This window comes from Pelobates fuscus, chromosome 13, assembly GCF_036172605.1.
Source record: "Pelobates fuscus isolate aPelFus1 chromosome 13, aPelFus1.pri, whole genome shotgun sequence".
NCBI classification, from domain to species: Eukaryota; Metazoa; Chordata; class Amphibia; order Anura; family Pelobatidae; genus Pelobates; species Pelobates fuscus.
In genome coordinates, this window is record NC_086329.1 from 101777506 (window position 1) to 101795070 (window position 17565).

Consider the following 17565-nt stretch of genomic DNA (forward strand, 5'->3'; position numbering starts at 1 on the left):
CCTCCCAATGTACAGAGTCGACTTTTAAGAACCGGTTTTTCAGCACTTCTTCCAGTTGCTCCTATCACAGTAATAGTCCTTCCAGATGGAGGAGCAACTAGATTAGTCACCACTGAATGTTCAGCACCAGTGTCGATCATGAACGCACTCCTTTTCCCCCCTATTGATACATCGACCATAGGCTCCGCTCGACCAAGGGGGATGGAGCCCGGTCGGTATCAATAGTCCTCCATGACCGTGTCAGCCAATCCTACGAAGTCCCTACCTTCTCTATCGCGGGACCTTTGCGCTGCTGGAATATACCTATCTTCCCTAACACTTCCTCTGTTCCCATTACTCCCTCTATAACCATTACTCCCTCCGGGGCCTCCTCTACCTCTCGCTCTGCCTCTAAAGTTTCCGTAGCCTGCCCTGGGTAGGACCCTCTCGTACTGCTCTCTTTGCGGACATTCGTTCCTCCAATGCCCTTCTTCCTTGCAATACGCGCACTGATCCCTACTCAAAGGCTCCCTACTCCATCTATTATTGCCTCTATCTGGGCCCCGTTTATCTACGCCTGCGATCGCTACCGCTAGCATATCAGCCTTTTTACGCATCTTGCGCTCCTCCTCTTTCTTGCTTTCTGTTTCCCTATTCATATAGACCTTATTAGCTACCTCCATTAGTTGGGAGATTGACATACCTGCAAACCCTTCTAGCTTTTGTAGCTTGCGCTTAATATCTCCGTAAGCTTGGCTGACAAAGGCGGAGTTAACCATTCGGGAATTGTCTGCGTCTTCCGGATTAAAGGGGGTGTACAAGCGGTACGCCTCCAATAATCGGTCATAAAAGACACTGGGCGCTTCATCGCTTTTCTGGATCACCTCAACTGTCTTCGACATGTTAATGGCTTTCTTTCCTCCGGCTTTCATGCCAGCAATTATAGCGTCTCTATAGGCTCTGAGTTGAACCATATCAGCACCATTTACGTTCCAATCGGGATCAGTGTTGGGATAATGTGTTGCGGCCCATGCTGCTGGGTTAGCTTGGTTCAAAGCACAGGCTCTATCCTCTAATGCTTTAATGGCTGCTTGATTTATTCTTGTCCTTTCCTCATTGTTAAATAAAGTCATTAGTAACTGCTGGCAATCAGCCCATGTCGGATTATGCGTCTGTACTATTGAGGTGAACAGATCAGTCATGGCTTGTGGTTTCTCAGTATACGAGGAATTGTGGGTCTTCCAGTTTAAAAGATCGGTTGTAGTGAAGGGAACATATACGAAGACAGGGTCAGCTTGTGCCATTTGACCTGCGGCATTAATATAGGCTGACCCGGGATTCAGACGAAGAGGCATCTGATAGTGTCTCAATTGTTGGGCACCGGTCAACTGTCGGGTCTGTATGGGGCTACGTGGAGGGGCGTCAGTCATGGGTTCCGGTCGGGGAGAGATAGGGTATGGGGATGTGGGAGGTTGGTTTTGGGAAAAGGTGGTAAATAGAACACTTCGGGCCGAGCTAGATGAAGCTTGACCGGAAGTCTGAAGTGGCGCCAAATCAGGATATTCATTTTTAATGGAGGTTGGTCTATCTGGTTCCGGAAGGGGGGATTTAGTACGAGGGGGGGTGGATCCTGCACTGGAGGAGGAAGCGGAAGTGGATGGGGGTAGTGAGGGAAGGGTTACAGGACTTCCTGCATTTGCGTCACTTCCTCTTACCGGAAAGTAAGGGGGCGGCAAAGGGATCTCGGACTCAGGGGGCGTGTCCAAAATGGGCCTAACACCAGTCCTAGTGGACGAACAAGTCCTAGCTACCATGAGGCAACACTGCTCCTCGTGGCATGTCCGGAGCCATTTTGGCGAGTCATTTACGGCCTGTCTCCAACAATCAATATAAGGAAACTGGCCGTAAAGTTCAGGCCTACCTGATACAGCCACGTGTAAGCGCTGTACCAGAGTTGGATCCAAACTGCCACGTGGCGGCCATGCCGCAACCAAAGTAGGCCACTCCCTAGTGCACAAAGTGACCAAACGTACAGGAGACATCTTTACCCCAAAATCACAAACTTTGAATCCCTTTTTAAAATTCTTAACCATACATCCTAAGGGATCCGGAATCGTTGACTGCGACGCACCCATATTTAACAGTGGAACGTCGTCGACAACGATTACTATACACGCGTACTATTCAACAGTCACACCCGTTTCCTCTGGCAACAGCACCACGTGGTACGGTTATCAAGTGAAACGTACACCATAACAATAAACACTCAGGGAATTCCCGTACACACACAGCTGCTACACCAGTCACTATATAATCAATATTATGCCCTTTGGCGTAACTACACAGTCACCCACGCTATAATTCTCTATATACGAATTACCCGTCTATAACACACCCAGTAACATCGTCTTTTACAAATAGCGGTTACAGTACGGTTAGCATAGGTCAAAGCACAAGTTAAGGTCACAATACAATTATTAGTGGTTATGGTGTTAAACATGCAATGGACGACAATGATTAGTACTTATTATATAATGTCAGTAAATATACAGGGTTATGGTACCGTGCACTATAATACAGCAACACACTATTAACACTCTCGCTAGACGGCTGAGCTCGCGCTATCTAACAAGATATACACTTTACTAAAACAATCGTTAACACATTTACAATTCCCAACTAAACTATTGGCCAGTACCTTGAATGGACTACCTAAAACTATATACACCCGTTTTGGTTAGCCACACTGCCCAATCACCACATATACATAGCGAGCTAGAGATCCGAATTTACACAGGCGCCTCTTAGTCGCACTATACAACGAGCTAGAGATCCGAATTTACACAGGCGCCTCTTAGTCGTACTATCAAAAGTCTAGTGGGTTCCAAATTTACACGCCTTCCCACTTAGCCCAGATAGGATGAGAACTAGCGAACCGAATTTACACAGGCGCCGCTTAGTCTCCCGGTCCCTCCGACCTAGCGAACGTAATATACACCCTAGAACGCTAGTCTAGACAAGACACCGGTGTCCGGCTAGGGCTATTTACACCAGGACCCCGCCTGACTAACCAAATCAAACGGTCTGACTAAAGAGCGTTCGATCGAGCGGTGCGCCTTCGCTCCTTCCCTCCGACAGAGGGGGCAGATACAGATTCAAAAACCCCTTTGGGCCTACCGCACAATCGGTATACCCCTAGCGGGTCCTGCCGTCTAAAACAGCAGTTATCTTACCTCCTCGTTCCTGAACCTGAGTTCACACTCATCGACGGGGACACCCCAGCACTTCTCACGTAGAGGCCGATGATCTCCTGGACAACAGACCAGTGGCGCCGAGACGAAGGGAGGTCCACGCAGAAGTTCAGGGGTGCAGCCGTAGAGAACGTGGGCAAAGATAGACCGTCTCACGCCTCTGCCTCTCAGCTACCGTTGAACGATGAGCTTCCCGGCCAATGCACCAAATGATACCGGAGAAACTGACGGAAGCCAAGCACAGAGAGATGGACACAGGTTTCTTCAGGAAGGAAGAGATTCTTTATTGGATCACCGATCGGGACTCAGAGGGACTAGCGTCACCAAAATACAGCAAAGTCTGAGTACTGAATACATAGAGTACATTCCTTATATAGCACTGTAGCTCCTCCCACAATTAACTACACCCACACATACCCTTAACCTATTTAATGAATAGAGTCTAAACTCATCCATCCGGTCTAACCACGTGGCTCATCTGATACAAAGGAGAGGGACGCGTAATTCCAGTTCTTACATTCCTGCACCTGGTCAGTACAGTGATGACAGTATCTTAGCTACGTGTAATTAACCAACTGATACTACAAACACATATACATACATATGCCTTGTGGCAATCTTAGCCTGCTAAACTTGTATTTTACTGGAATTACATCACAATTTGAACAGAGTTCTTCGCTCACAAGATCTCAATAAACCAGTCTGGAGCCAGTTACGGTATCTCTCCACCATCAGGACTTACTCTGCTCTCTGAACACTCCGTTTGACCATTTCCTGTCCCTTTAATTAAACAAGAATGTGACACAGATGTCAGACAATGTGTCATGATGTGTTTATCCAGGACACTAAAGTAAACACTGCAGATCAGCAGCTATGTTACGGACTAATCATTAGCCAAGATAACAGACTATTTCATTATTTCTGTTAATCTTTTTTTTTTTTTTTACAGATAAAATCACCTAAACGTGAGTCTCATTATTAATAAGTGACTGGTGTCATAAAATAATGGGTTGTGTGGGAAGAAAACTACCAAAAACGTTTCCCAGGGGATCTAGTAACATTACAACAAGATCTCATACTTACCCACTAACACAGTCCATCGTCTGCAGTATATCAATGGGCACATAGGGGGCAGTACAACTAGATCTCAAACAAACATTACTTATTGCTATACAAGTGGGAATTGTCCCAATTCAAAGTAAAATCAAAGTGAATTTCAAATTGTAGGTCAAATTAGCTGAACTGGATAAATTCTCCTTAAATTTGTAATTAACTTTTAGATCGGAAGCCCATGGGGCAGGTCCATTTAGCTTTTGTATCGGTTTATATTGTGTTTTCCAAATTGTACAACGCTGCGGGACATGTTGGCGCTTTATAAATGCCAATAATAAAAAAAAAAATGTTGATTTACACACAATTCTCACTTTATGTATATTCTCTATAGTAAAATCCAAATACCGTGTCAGTGTCCCTTTAAAATTCCTTTCCATTGTTGACAATAGTGTTATTATACACACAACCTATCTGTGTAGTTTCATAGCTGGACCCCTCCTCCTGCCACTGGGCTATGTGGCTCAATGAAACATGGCCGAGGTTAGTAGATGTTGGTTTTCTTCCAGTCTTCCCCCAGATCCCTATCATCTACAGAGTTTTTTCTATTATATCAAACCAACAGAATAAACATTTCAGTATTGGCTTTCCTACACACAGTGAAAAATCACAAATATACTAAATAACGCTTTTACTGTACTGATTTTTCGTAATTCTTTTTAGAAATGGGGAGAGTAAGCATCAGAAAACTAGCTAAATGTTTACAGAGATAACCAACATTTTGCTACCCATGATCGCATACAATTTGCAAGAGACCATGAAAGTAGACTTTGCAAGAGTTCCAGAGGTAAATAATAACTTTTGTTATTAAAGCGGCATTGTCACCCCACTCCCCCCCCCCCCCCCCCTATTTAAAATTAGTGTTTCGTGAAGATAGAATCTTTATGACGGTTTTGGAATTTGACAAAAGCTCAATTAAGAGATACATGTCTCAGAAGCTTAGTATCATTTTCAGGTATATCTTGGTTAATAGGTCTGTGATGAATAATGCTTACTAAGGGTTTGACTTGCTTTTTGAAAATTTCAAGGTAACATAACACCAAACATTTTCACACCTTATTAGATCTTCCGTTGTTTTTAAGCCAGAGATGATGCCTAGAAAACGTAATTCTACTTTGTCTAGTTATCAGGAAAAGAGTAATGTGTTGGTTACAATGCTCAGTAGCAATGGCTGGATCATGGCAACCTTAAAACGTGGGAGAACTATCTGGGAAATAGGAGACTGCAACAAAGAGAAAATTTGAGATAACAGAACTCCAAATAAGTCTGGAGAGGCACAACGCTTTGTTCATTATTGTATCTGTAGCCCTAGAAAGTAATTCCATCTCTCCCTCTCTCTGTCTCGCTCTCTCCCCCTCTTGTTGTATGCTGGGCAGTTGAGTGGGCCTATCACAAAGTGTGAGTGGAAACCTCAGATAATAGAACTTGCAGTAGAAAACCTCGGAATTCGATGCCGAGCGGATTCCCTGCCCCCAGCCCTGAGGAATTCAATTCTCCCAGGATCTGTTTCACAAGTGTCTTATATACACTGCTTCCAAAAAAAAAAAATCAAAAAAAAAAATCTGCTTTTCCTGCCTGTTTCACTCTACAATTAAATCCACATGTTCCTGATGCCTTTTCTTTTTTGCTTCGTTTAGGTAACTCGTTCGCATCCGGGACAGTGCTCGAAGCATTCCAGGGGTGACAAAGCTGTGCCAACCAGCCTGCAGTGTGCAAATCCAGTGCTAAGTGAACTGAGCTTACATGTTTAACTTGCACAAGATATAGCCAAGTTGATTTCTTGGGTTGGAGACTCACGCAAGTTGGGGTGAGGGCAGGATTGTGGCAATGTTCAGAAAACAGAAATTGACACACAATCCTTGGGGAACATTCAGTCTCTAAATAACCATGAGACAGGCCAGAATTCATGGAACTATACAGACGCAGAGAGTATTAATGGAACCGTAGTGATACAGGCCAGAATTCATGGAACTATACAGACGCAGAGAGTATTAATGGAACCGTAGTGATACAGGCCAGAATTCATGGAACTATACAGACGCAGAGAGTATTAATGGAAGCGTAGTGATACAGGCCAGAATTCATGGAACTATACAGACGCAGAGAGTATTAATGGAACCGTAGTGATACAGGCCAGAATTCATGGAACTATACAGACGCAGAGAGTATTAATGGAACCGTAGTGATACAGGCCAGAATTCATGGAACTATACAGACGCAGAGAGTATTAATGGAACCGTAGTGATACAGGCCAGAATTCATGGAACTATACAGACACAGAGTATTAATGGAACCGTAGTGATACAGGCCAGAATTCATGGAACTATACAGACGCAGAGAGTATTAATGGAACCGTAGTGATACAGGCCAGAATTCATGGAACTATACAGACGCAGAGAGTATTAATGGAACCGTAGTGATACAGGCCAGAATTCATGGAACTATACAGACGGAGAGAGTATTAATGGAACCGTAGTGAGACAGGCCAGAATTCATGGAACTATACAGACACAGAGAGTATTAATGGAAGCGTAGTGAGACAGGCCAGAATTCATGGAACTATACAGACGCAGAGAGTATTAATGGAACCGTAGTGATACAGGCCAGAATTCATGGAACTATACAGACGCAGAGAGTATTAATGGAACCGTAGTGATACAGGCCAGAATTCATGGAACTATACAGACACAGAGAGTATTAATGGAACCGTAGTGATACAGGCCAGAATTCATGGAACTATACAGACGCAGAGAGTATTAATGGAAGCGTAGTGATACAGGCCAGAATTCATGGAACTATACAGACACAGAGAGTATTAATGGAACCGTAGTGATACAGGCCAGAATTCATGGAACTATACAGACGCAGAGAGTATTAATGGAACCGTAGTGAGACAGGCCAGAATTCATGGAACTATACAGACGCAGAGAGTATTAATGGAACCGTAGTGATACAGGCCAGAATTCATGGAACTATACAGACGCAGAGAGTATTAATGGAAGCGTAGTGATACAGGCCAGAATTCATGGAACTATACAGACGCAGAGAGTATTAATGGAACCGTAATGATACAAACAGTATTAACGGAACCACAGCGATATAAGCAGTATTAACAGAACCACAGCGATATAGGCAGTATTAACGGAATCACAGCGATATAAGCAGTATTAACGGAACCACAGCGATACAGGCAGTATTAATGGAACCACAGCGATACAGGCAGTATTAATGGAACCACAGCGATACAGGCAGTATTAACGGAACCACAGCGATACAGGCAGTATTAATGGAACCACAGCGATACAGGCAGTATTAATGGAACCACAGCGATACAGGCAGTATTAATGGAACCACAGCGATACAAGCAGTATTAACAGAACCACAGCGATATATGCAGTATTAACAGAACCACAGCGATATAGGCAGTATTAACAGAACCACAGCGATATAGGCAGTATTAACAGAACCACAGCGATATAGGCAGTATTAACGGAACCACAGCGATACAGGCAGTATTAACGGAACCACAGCGATATAGGCAGTATTAACGGAACCACAGCGATATAGGCAGTATTAACGGAACCACAGCGATATAGGCAGTATTAACGGAACCACAGCGATATAGGCAGTATTAACGGAACCACAGCGATATAGGCAGTATTAACGGAACCACAGCGATATAGGCAGTATTAACGGAACCACAGCGATATAGGCAGTATTAATGGAGCCACAGCGATATAGGCAGTATTAATGGAACCACAGCGATATAGGCAGTATTAACGGAGCCACAGCGATATAGGCAGTATTAATGGAACCACAGCGATATAGGCAGTATTAACGGAGCCACAGCGATATAGGCAGTATTAATGGAACCACAGCGATACAGGCCAGAATTCATGGAACTATACAGACGCAGAGAGTATTAATGGAACCGTAGTGATACAGGCCAGAATTCATGGAACTATACAGACGCAGAGAGTATTAATGGAAGCGTAGTGATACAGGCCAGAATTCATGGAACTATACAGACACAGAGAGTATTAATGGAACCGTAGTGATACAGGCCAGAATTCATGGAACTATACAGACACAGAGTATTAATGGAACCGTAATGATACAAACAGTATTAACGGAACCACAGCGATATAAGCAGTATTAACAGAACCACAGCGATATAGGCAGTATTAACAGAACCACAGCGATACAGGCAGTATTAATGGAACCACAGCGATATAGGCAGTATTAATGGAACCACAGCGATACAGGCAGTATTAACGGAACCACAGCGATACAGGCAGTATTAACGGAACCACAGCGATACAGGCAGTATTAATGGAACCACAACGATACAAGCAGTATTAACAGAACCACAGCGATATAGGCAGTATTAACAGAACCACAGCGATATAGGCAGTATTAACAGAACCACAGCGATATAGGCAGTATTAACAGAACCACAGCGATATAGGCAGTATTAACAGAACCACAGCGATATAGGCAGTATTAACGGAACCACAGCGATACAGGCAGTATTAACGGAACCACAGCGATATAGGCAGTATTAACGGAACCACATCGATATAGGCAGTATTAACGGAACCACAGCGATATAGGCAGTATTAACGGAACCACAGCGATATAGGCAGTATTAATGGAACCACAGCGATACAGGCAGTATTAACGGAACCACAGCGATACAGGCAGTATTAACGGAACCACAGCGATACAGGCAGTATTAATGGAACCACAACGATACAGGCAGTATTAATGGAGCCATAGTTATATAGGCAGTATACAGATATAACCCAGTGTTCAAGTAACCTTACAGGCATGATGGATATCTAGATAAATCTAGAAGTTTAGGCATGTAAAAGCTGAACAACGGTTTCTAAACCATTCAAATTTAAGCCAAGAATGAATGGTCATTAACACGAAAGAGAATTCTCTAATTTAAAATCCTAATCAGCTCCAATCAAAAAGGCTGCCCCATGTGAGCAAGTATGGAAGCAAGGTAGCAAGGTCTGACAATAATTCTCTATCTACTGAAGGAATGGTATATATTCTGCCCTCCTAAAGACAGAGGCTTAAATCAGTAACTCTAGTCTCTCACTTTAAGAAATTATTCCAGCAAATCAGTTCTGTGGGTTTAAAGACATGTAGATTGTTCCTTATTAAACGCAGCCAGTTCAATCTGCCGTGATAGATATTTATATTCAGAGAGCCGTGACCCATTCAGTAATGACCGACGCAATTTATAATTTCCTCCATTTACATATGAACCGTGAATGATATTTAAATGTGGACTATCAATTCTGCGAGGATGCTTTATTATCCTCCATCCAAATACTGCTAATTACTATGGGTTATTACTAATCGGTGAATTGTAGATGAGCTAAATGCGTCAGAACAAGCAGGGTTCAGGAAGTATATTGCTCACCCAATTCACAATTCAAAAAGCATTTCATAGAGTTTATTCTCTAAACAAAGAATCATGGGAAATGTAAGGCAATTTAATTGAGCTAACAAGATAGAGGAGCTAGAGATTTTTTTTTCCCCAAATGGAATATTTTGGTCTAAAATCTAGAATACCCTAACTGATTCTCCAATATTTACAGTTTAATGCGTAAAATCGCTTAGACATTGTCAGAATGGAATCCTCTGTGATATCAAAGTAGTCTTGGCCACAAGCTCAACTCAGGCGAAATGGACTTACATTGACAGAGACGTTCCCAAAGTAAGTCTCAGCGCGTTTTTCATTTAACAGACGTAGATTAGTATTCGGAAGGAAACAGGGTGTGTTTTCTCACTCATAGGACTCTGAAACAGCAGTATCAATTAATTAAATGGAGTACTTTGGAAAATCAACAGGGGAATTAGCCAATTAAGCAATTTTTTCCAGTTTGGCTAATTTACATTACAATACCTTGTTAATTGTGCCCCAAATCACCGATTTAATGAATAAGCCCTTGTGGGATGAACATTTAGAAGGCTTTCCTTTTTTTTGGAGCAATGGTCAGTGAACATTATCCTCTGTCAGATAAACAGACAACCAGCTGTGTTAACAATCAACAATCCACGCGGTAGCATTATTTGAGGGACGATGGCGTAATCTGCTATTTAGCAGAAAATCAGTTTTCAATGGCAGATGATCTGCGTTATGAGACTGATAATCTGCTGTTTTGCTGGATAATCAATCTAAAAGGGCGAATCATCCATTGAATCGAGGCGGCTAAATTGATTATTTGTCAGCTATTGCCCCAAATCGTCTGGCTGTAAACTAAAGAATTATACAATTTTAAAAAAGCGGCTCGTAGTTATTGCCATTATAGCAATTTAAAATTGAACCATATTTATCCATTTAAAGGACCACCCGGGCCACGGCCTCTCAATGAAATGCTCTGTGTGCAGTAGTCGTTTCCATTTATCCCTGCATTGTAAAACATTGCTTTTTCAAAAAAAAATTTTTTAGAAACTGCAATGTAAAACTTAGTCACGAAATGCGAAACCACTCATAGGAAAGGATTGATTCGATGATTCCCTAACTGGGGAGCTTGGATGCAGTTGGAGGTGTATCAGGTCCCCAATGCTCCTCTATAAGGATCATTGGATTGGCCCAACTATGGAGAAGACCATGCCTCCGCCATGACTAGTGGGAGAGGCCAGCATCGCCACGGGACCCTTGATGCTGGAAAAAAGTAAGCAAGTCATTTTGATTAATTTTTCAATCACACACACGGGAGGGGATACACCTATGTAACTAGAGATAGGTACGCTAAAGCGTTAACAATACAGGATAGTATTAATAGTGTATCTTCAAGTGCCAAACAAAATATGTATTTCACCGCTGGCACTCAAATGGTTAAACTATTTGTAGCAATAGTAAAAATAAAAAATAAAAAAAAGACACCTCTGTTGGGAGCCTATTCCATGAAACCACAACCCCTTCAGTAAAGTACAATTTCTTTAAAAAGCTTAGCAGATGCTTAAGTTTCGTTTTTGTGACACTAGATTGCAAGCTCTATGGGGTAGAGTGGATGGTTAAAGAGGTCCTTCAGGTAACCACACATATTAGCTGTACTGTGTATGTTACAGTAATTCAGAGTGAATGTTCCTTTTATTTTTACCTTCCTTAGGTTTTTTTTTTTTTAATATATATATATAATAAATTGTGTTCCATAAGCTCACTTGCTCTACCTCTCCCTCCCAATCGGCAGCATTACCCTATACTTGTTTACTTGATATCATGACTTTCTGGATTTTGGGAGTTGTAGTTCAGCTGTAACGTTTGACAATGGAATGAAAACTCCCAGTAACATGTGCTGGTTCTGTATAGGGCTATACATAGGATGAGCTCAGCAGTGCTATCGAGGTAAGTGCACTTGACTGGAGGAGTCACTTCCTGGTTAGGAGAGGAGTTACTATGAGAGAGCAGAGAAATTAGTTTTTTTTCTTCTTTTTTAAATGTATTTTCATTAAACTACAATAACTGTGATTAGAAAGCAGTCTGTGTAAATAAGATACATTGTTATTGTTCCAAATTACATTTTAGTTGCATAAATTGTTACTAGTAAGTTGCCTAAAGTCGTGGTCATTCAGTGATTCCCTAGATCAGAGATAGGCAACCTTCGGCACTCCAAATGTTGTGGACTACATCCCCCATAATGCTGGCAAAGTATCATGGGAGGTGTAGTCCAAAACATCTGGAGTGCTAAAGGTTGCCTATGCCTGCCCTAGATGCTCACTAGTGGTTGTCATTCAGTGATCCCATAGAAGCTCACTAGTGGTTGTCATTCAGTGATTCCCTAGATGCTCACTAGTGGTTGTCATTCAGTGGTTCCCTAGAAGCTCACTGGTGGTTGTCATTCAGTGGTTCCCTAGAAGCTCACTGGTGGTTGTCATTCAGTGATTCCCTAGATGCTCACTAGTGGTTGTCATTCAGTGGTTCCCTAGAAGCTCACTAGTGGTTGTCATTCAGTGATCCCATAGAAGCTCACTAGTGGTTGTCATTCAGTGATCCCATAGAAGCTCACTAGTGGTTGTCATTCAGTGGTTCCCTAGATGCTCACTAGTGGTTGTCATTCAGTGATCCCATAGAAGCTCACTAGTGGTGGTCATTCAGTGATTCCCTAGATGCTCACTAGTGGTGGTCATTCAGTGATTCCCTAGATGCTCACTAGTGGTTGTCATTCAGTGATTCCCTAGAAGCTCACTAGTGGTTGTCATTCAGTGATTCCCTAGAGGTTCACTAGTGGTTGTCATTCAGTGATTCCCTGGAAGCTCACTAGTGCTGGTCATTCAGTGATACCCTAGAAGCTCACTAGTGCTTGTCATTCAGTGATTCCCTGGAAGCTCACTAGTGGTGGTCATTCAGTGATTCCCTAGATGCTCACTAGTGCTGGTCATTCAGTGATTCCCTAGATGCTCACTAGTGCTGGTCATTCAGTGATTCCCTAGATGCTCACTAGTGGTTGTCATTCAGTGATACCCTAGAAGCTTACTAGTGGTTGTCATTCAGTGATTCCCTAGAGGTTCACTAGTGGTGGTCATTCAGTGATCCCCTAGAAGCTCACTAGTGGTTGTCATTCAGTGATTCCCTGGAAGCTCACTAGTGCTGGTCATTCAGTGATACCCTAGAAGCTCACTAGTGCTTGTCATTCAGTGATTCCCATAAAAGCTCACTAGTGGTTGTCATTCAGTGATCCCATAGAAGCTCACTAGTGGTTGTCATTCAGTGATTCCCTGGAAGCTCACTAGTGCTGGTCATTCAGTGATACCCTAGAAGCTCACTAGTGCTTGTCATTCAGTGATTCCCATAAAAGCTCACTAGTGGTTGTCATTCAGTGATCCCCTAGAAGCTCACTAGTGCTGGTCATTCAGTGATTCCCATAGAAGCTCACTAGTGGTTGTCATTCAGTGATCCCATAGAAGCTCACTAGTGGTTGTCATTCAGTGATCCCATAGAAGCTCACTAGTGGTTGTCATTCAGTGATTCCCTAGAAGCTCACTAGTGGTTGTCATTCAGTGATCCCCTAGAAGCTCACTAGTGGTTGTCATTCAGTGATCCCATAGAAGCTCACTAGTGGTTGTCATTCAGTGATTCCCTAGATGCTCACTAGTGGTTGTCATTCAGTGATACCCTAGAGGTTCACTAGTGGTGGTCATTCAGTGATATCCTAGAAGCTTACTAGTGGTTGTCATTCAGTGATTCCCACAGAATCTCACTAGTGGTTGTCATTCAGTGATTCCCTAGATGCTCACTAGTGGTTGTCATTCAGTGATTCCCTAGAAGCTCACTAGTGGTTGTCATTCAGTGATCCCATAGAAGCTCACTATTGGTTGTCATTCAGTGATTCCCTAGAAGCTCACTAGTGGTGGTCATTCAGTGATACCCTAGAAGCTCACTAGTGGTTGTCATTCAGTGATTCCATAGAAGCTCACTAGTGGTTGTCATTCAGTGATCCCCTAGAAGCTCACTAGTGGTTGTCATTCAGTTTTTCCCCTAGAAGCTCACTAGTGGTTGTCATTCAGTTTGTCCCTAGAAGCTCACTAGTGGTTGTCATTCAGTGGTTCCTTAGAAGCTCACTAGTGGTTGTCATTCAGTTTTTCCCCTAGAAGCTCACTAGTGGTTGTCATTCAGTGATCCCCTAGAAGCTCACTAGTGGTTGTCATTCAGTTTGTCCCTAGAGGTTCACTAGTGGTTGTCATTCATTCAGTTTGTCCCTATAAGCTTCCAACACAAACAGCTCCAATGATCTTCAAGTTTGGTGACAAAAGACACAATGTGCATCCAGCTACCAGACTGCCCCCTCGCTCAATTACAGGTTTACTGGCAATTCTAAGCAACTAAAAAACAAAACAAAAAAATATATACACGTGATTTTACCCCACTCCCCTTAGAATGTAAGCAGGCCCCTCAGCACCTCCTGTTCCGGTACGTCCAAATTGTCTTTTTTGCAACTACTTGTTTGTAAATCCACCTACTGTACAGCGCTGCACAATTTGTTGGCGCTTTAATATCATAACAAATAAAGCGCTGTGCATACAGTTCATAAAAGATTCAAAATTAAAATTAAGAAATTAAATAAAAAGGTTAAACAATAAGGTGTGACAGTGTGTGTAGTGCTGTGCATAACGCACACTCTGTGTCAGCCTATTGGCTATCCCAGTTGAGGGGACACCATACGGGTCAACAGCCCTGGATGGCAGTACGCTCCATGAACAAATTAAAGAATCATGCCCGGTTGGCCATTGTCCCTGGCATAGGGGGTACAGCACAATGCAATTTGGCCTCAGTCGACAGTGGGCTGTTTAAGTCACATACTGGCAGCTTTTGCCAATGCAAGACTTGGGTTTTGGTTTAAAGAACAGAGACGTCTGAGACGTAGCATAAAACAATATTTCTTGTCACACGCGTTCCCTGGCTAATACTCTGCTTGTCTGGACCGCTGTTGGGAGATGCTGACTTTGCAGCCAGCTGTTTGTAAGGGGGGGGGGGGTAATTTGTCACTGAGAACAGAGGATAAGTGGATGCAATGATTGTCTATAGATGGAGCGCAGCTTTCTACACTGAACAGAGGCACATCTGCGGGAAGGGGGCGCACACGACCACGATACTTCCCTTCCTCTTCCTGCTAAATTTAGGAAGGAAATCGCTTTTCTTTCACCAACTACTCCCCCGTTATTTGCTTCCTTCACTTTCATTTAGCATTAACTCCATTTGTGCCACATGTGGCAAAGGCAAGTCCGGAAACTGGAGAGGCTAAAGGCATGCACTAAGCGCTCAAAGGCCAGGAAGTTTACATTCGCACTCTGGCAAGATAATCGCAGAACAAGAACAATGCAGAGAGTATTTTGGTTGGTCCCGCAGGGTCCGCGCACTGAATTAACAGCGAACACTGAAATTCTTATGATACCACAAGAATTCACATGAATCATATTTACCAGGAGGATCCACAGCAGCCAAAATATTCTCACAAAGTATTTCATTTTAAGTTTATATAAATCGGACCAAAGGACAAAATGACTAAGCATGTCGTGATATAAAGAGATCCGCTTAATAAGGTTACTGCCAAAAAACCCTTTAACAAAAAAAAAAAAAATACAAAAAATCTTTTTACTAATTTTTACTAAAAAAAGAGTTACAATTGCATAGAACAGCCTTTCAGCAGAGGAGGTAGAGCTGAAGAAACCCTACACCAGGCCCAATGCTGACCTTTGCAGGAAACAATATAGGAATGCAGTCTGAGCCTCTACATAGGAATGGGCAATGCTAATTAGCTTTCACAATCCGTGTTTCTATAATGCTATGTAGTATGGTATTGTTTATTGGCTACGTAAGATTTGAACACATCAGCATGCAAAGATCAGGGAATTATTGGCATTTAGTTCAGCTTGGACCAATAAATGGATGCACTATGTGGCTCGGAGATAATTAACCCCAGCTTTTCCAGCTGCAGCAGACTGCAACACCCATCAGGCTCAGCCACCCTTTCGCTAGCCAAGAGTGATAGGAGTTGGGATTGGCTGCAGCTTCAGAGCTGATTGATGGCCTAAACCCCCCATCCCTACTTCTCCATTTAGTCATCCTTAGAAACCCCACCTGTAGGCTATTATTCTACTCTTATCTCAAACATAAATATGAACACATTGCAATGTTCGAGATGGTCAGTGAAGGAGTTAAACCCTTGCCGTTAGCTGCATGCCCCTGCCTGAGTTATAGCTGGCTTTGTGTGATGTGACATTAATGTGTGTCTAGGAGTGTGCTCAGCGTTGTACCATTGAAAACGTCCAAACCCAGGAGGCGTGCAAGTCAATGGGATCAAGACAATAGCTGTCCACATCAAAGCCCCTCGTGTGTCGATCTGCTAAAAGTTGCAGCCCCTCTAGGCTGCCTCCAAAAACCTCGGAGGCAACTGATCGCTGACATAGACAAGTCACACTGAGCTCAGAAAAGAAACAAAAGTCAGTTTGATCAATCTTTCCTCTATTCCCCTGTCTCATTAAAAGTCCACCCCATTCTACACTAGCCGTCCGTCTATATGTCCATTTCACACACCATCCTCATATTCCAAATCCATCAGTCAATCCCATTACTATAATCCATAAACACCTCTGTCTAACCTACCCGCTCTGCCTGTCTATACAGACTCATAAATAACCCTAAAACGTCCATGCCTTCTCCGGTCCGAACCATCCAGTTCATCCATCAATCCCCTTCAAAACTCCATCCATTCTTCCATGTCTGTCTGTCCATCCATCCACTTCACGTTAGTACATCCAAACTCTACCAATTCTCTTGCTGCAGCCGTCTATCTAGTCAAGCATCTATTTCGTCCACCAGTCAATAAAAAGTCCAATTACGTGCAGGTCCTAGGTCTTTTTTTCCCTTGCTTTCCACTAAACCATCTTAAAACAAGAGAACCTTACATTGTACATAAAGTTGGCTGGAATTTTTAGTCTACCATCTCTTTTTTTTCTAACATCTATTTCTCCCCTCCTCCCCCCCCCCCCCCACTGGCTATAGAACAGGTCATCACCATACCAAAAAAACAAAAGAGAGAAAGACACCCCACCACGAACGAGCTAAAGCGAATGACCAATTCGGGTATCTTACCTTGAGCAAGAGTACTGGGCAGAGTGTACATCCAGAGGAGGATAAAAAGCATGCTCACAGCTTGGTCTTTCCAAGCCCCGGAGTTAAATGGTCGAGTGGTTTCCTCTATAAAGTCTTCGTTCCCGAGTCTCCGTCACTGTCCTGTGCAAACCATATTAAAAAACACAAAGAGTAGATATCTGCGCTTGGCTATTGGTGAAATTTGTTCCCATATAAAAAGATCCCGTTTCCTTCTCCCTTTCTCCCTCTCGTTCTCTCACTGGCTCTCTCCCTCTCTCGCACACAAAAAAACTCTTGGAATGAGAAAGAATGATGAATCCAGCTAAGGGGAAGGAACCATTCCACAGGCAGAAGGGGGAGGTGGAGAATACTTTCTAAACTCTATTTCACTAGCACATTTTTTTCCCTCTCTCCCTCCACATCAGAAGAACAACAAAATCCTTAAAAAAAAAAAAAAAAAAAAAAAGTTGGATTTAATTAAGTGAAAGAAGGACAGTAAGGAAGGGGGAAGCAGGCAGTAGGGAGTTTAGAGAACGATTTGCTGATGTCAAGAAAAAAAAAAACCAAGAAGGAATTTGGGAATTTTATTTTTTCTGCTGTTTGGAGTTTTTT

General features: G+C 42.9%; 1 protein-coding gene across 1 annotated transcript in view; it reads right to left on the reverse strand.

Annotated features, from left to right (window-relative positions):
* The window catches only part of KIRREL1 (kirre like nephrin family adhesion molecule 1), a 188594-nt gene extending 171375 nt beyond the window's left edge, over positions 1 to 17219 (reverse strand). The window contains exon 1 of the mRNA XM_063439460.1: positions 16954 to 17219. Within this exon, the coding sequence (XP_063295530.1) occupies positions 16954 to 17005 (52 nt within the window). The 5' untranslated portion in view covers positions 17006 to 17219. The remainder of the gene's footprint in view (positions 1 to 16953) is intronic.
* Positions 17220 to 17565: the final 346 nt, after the last annotated feature.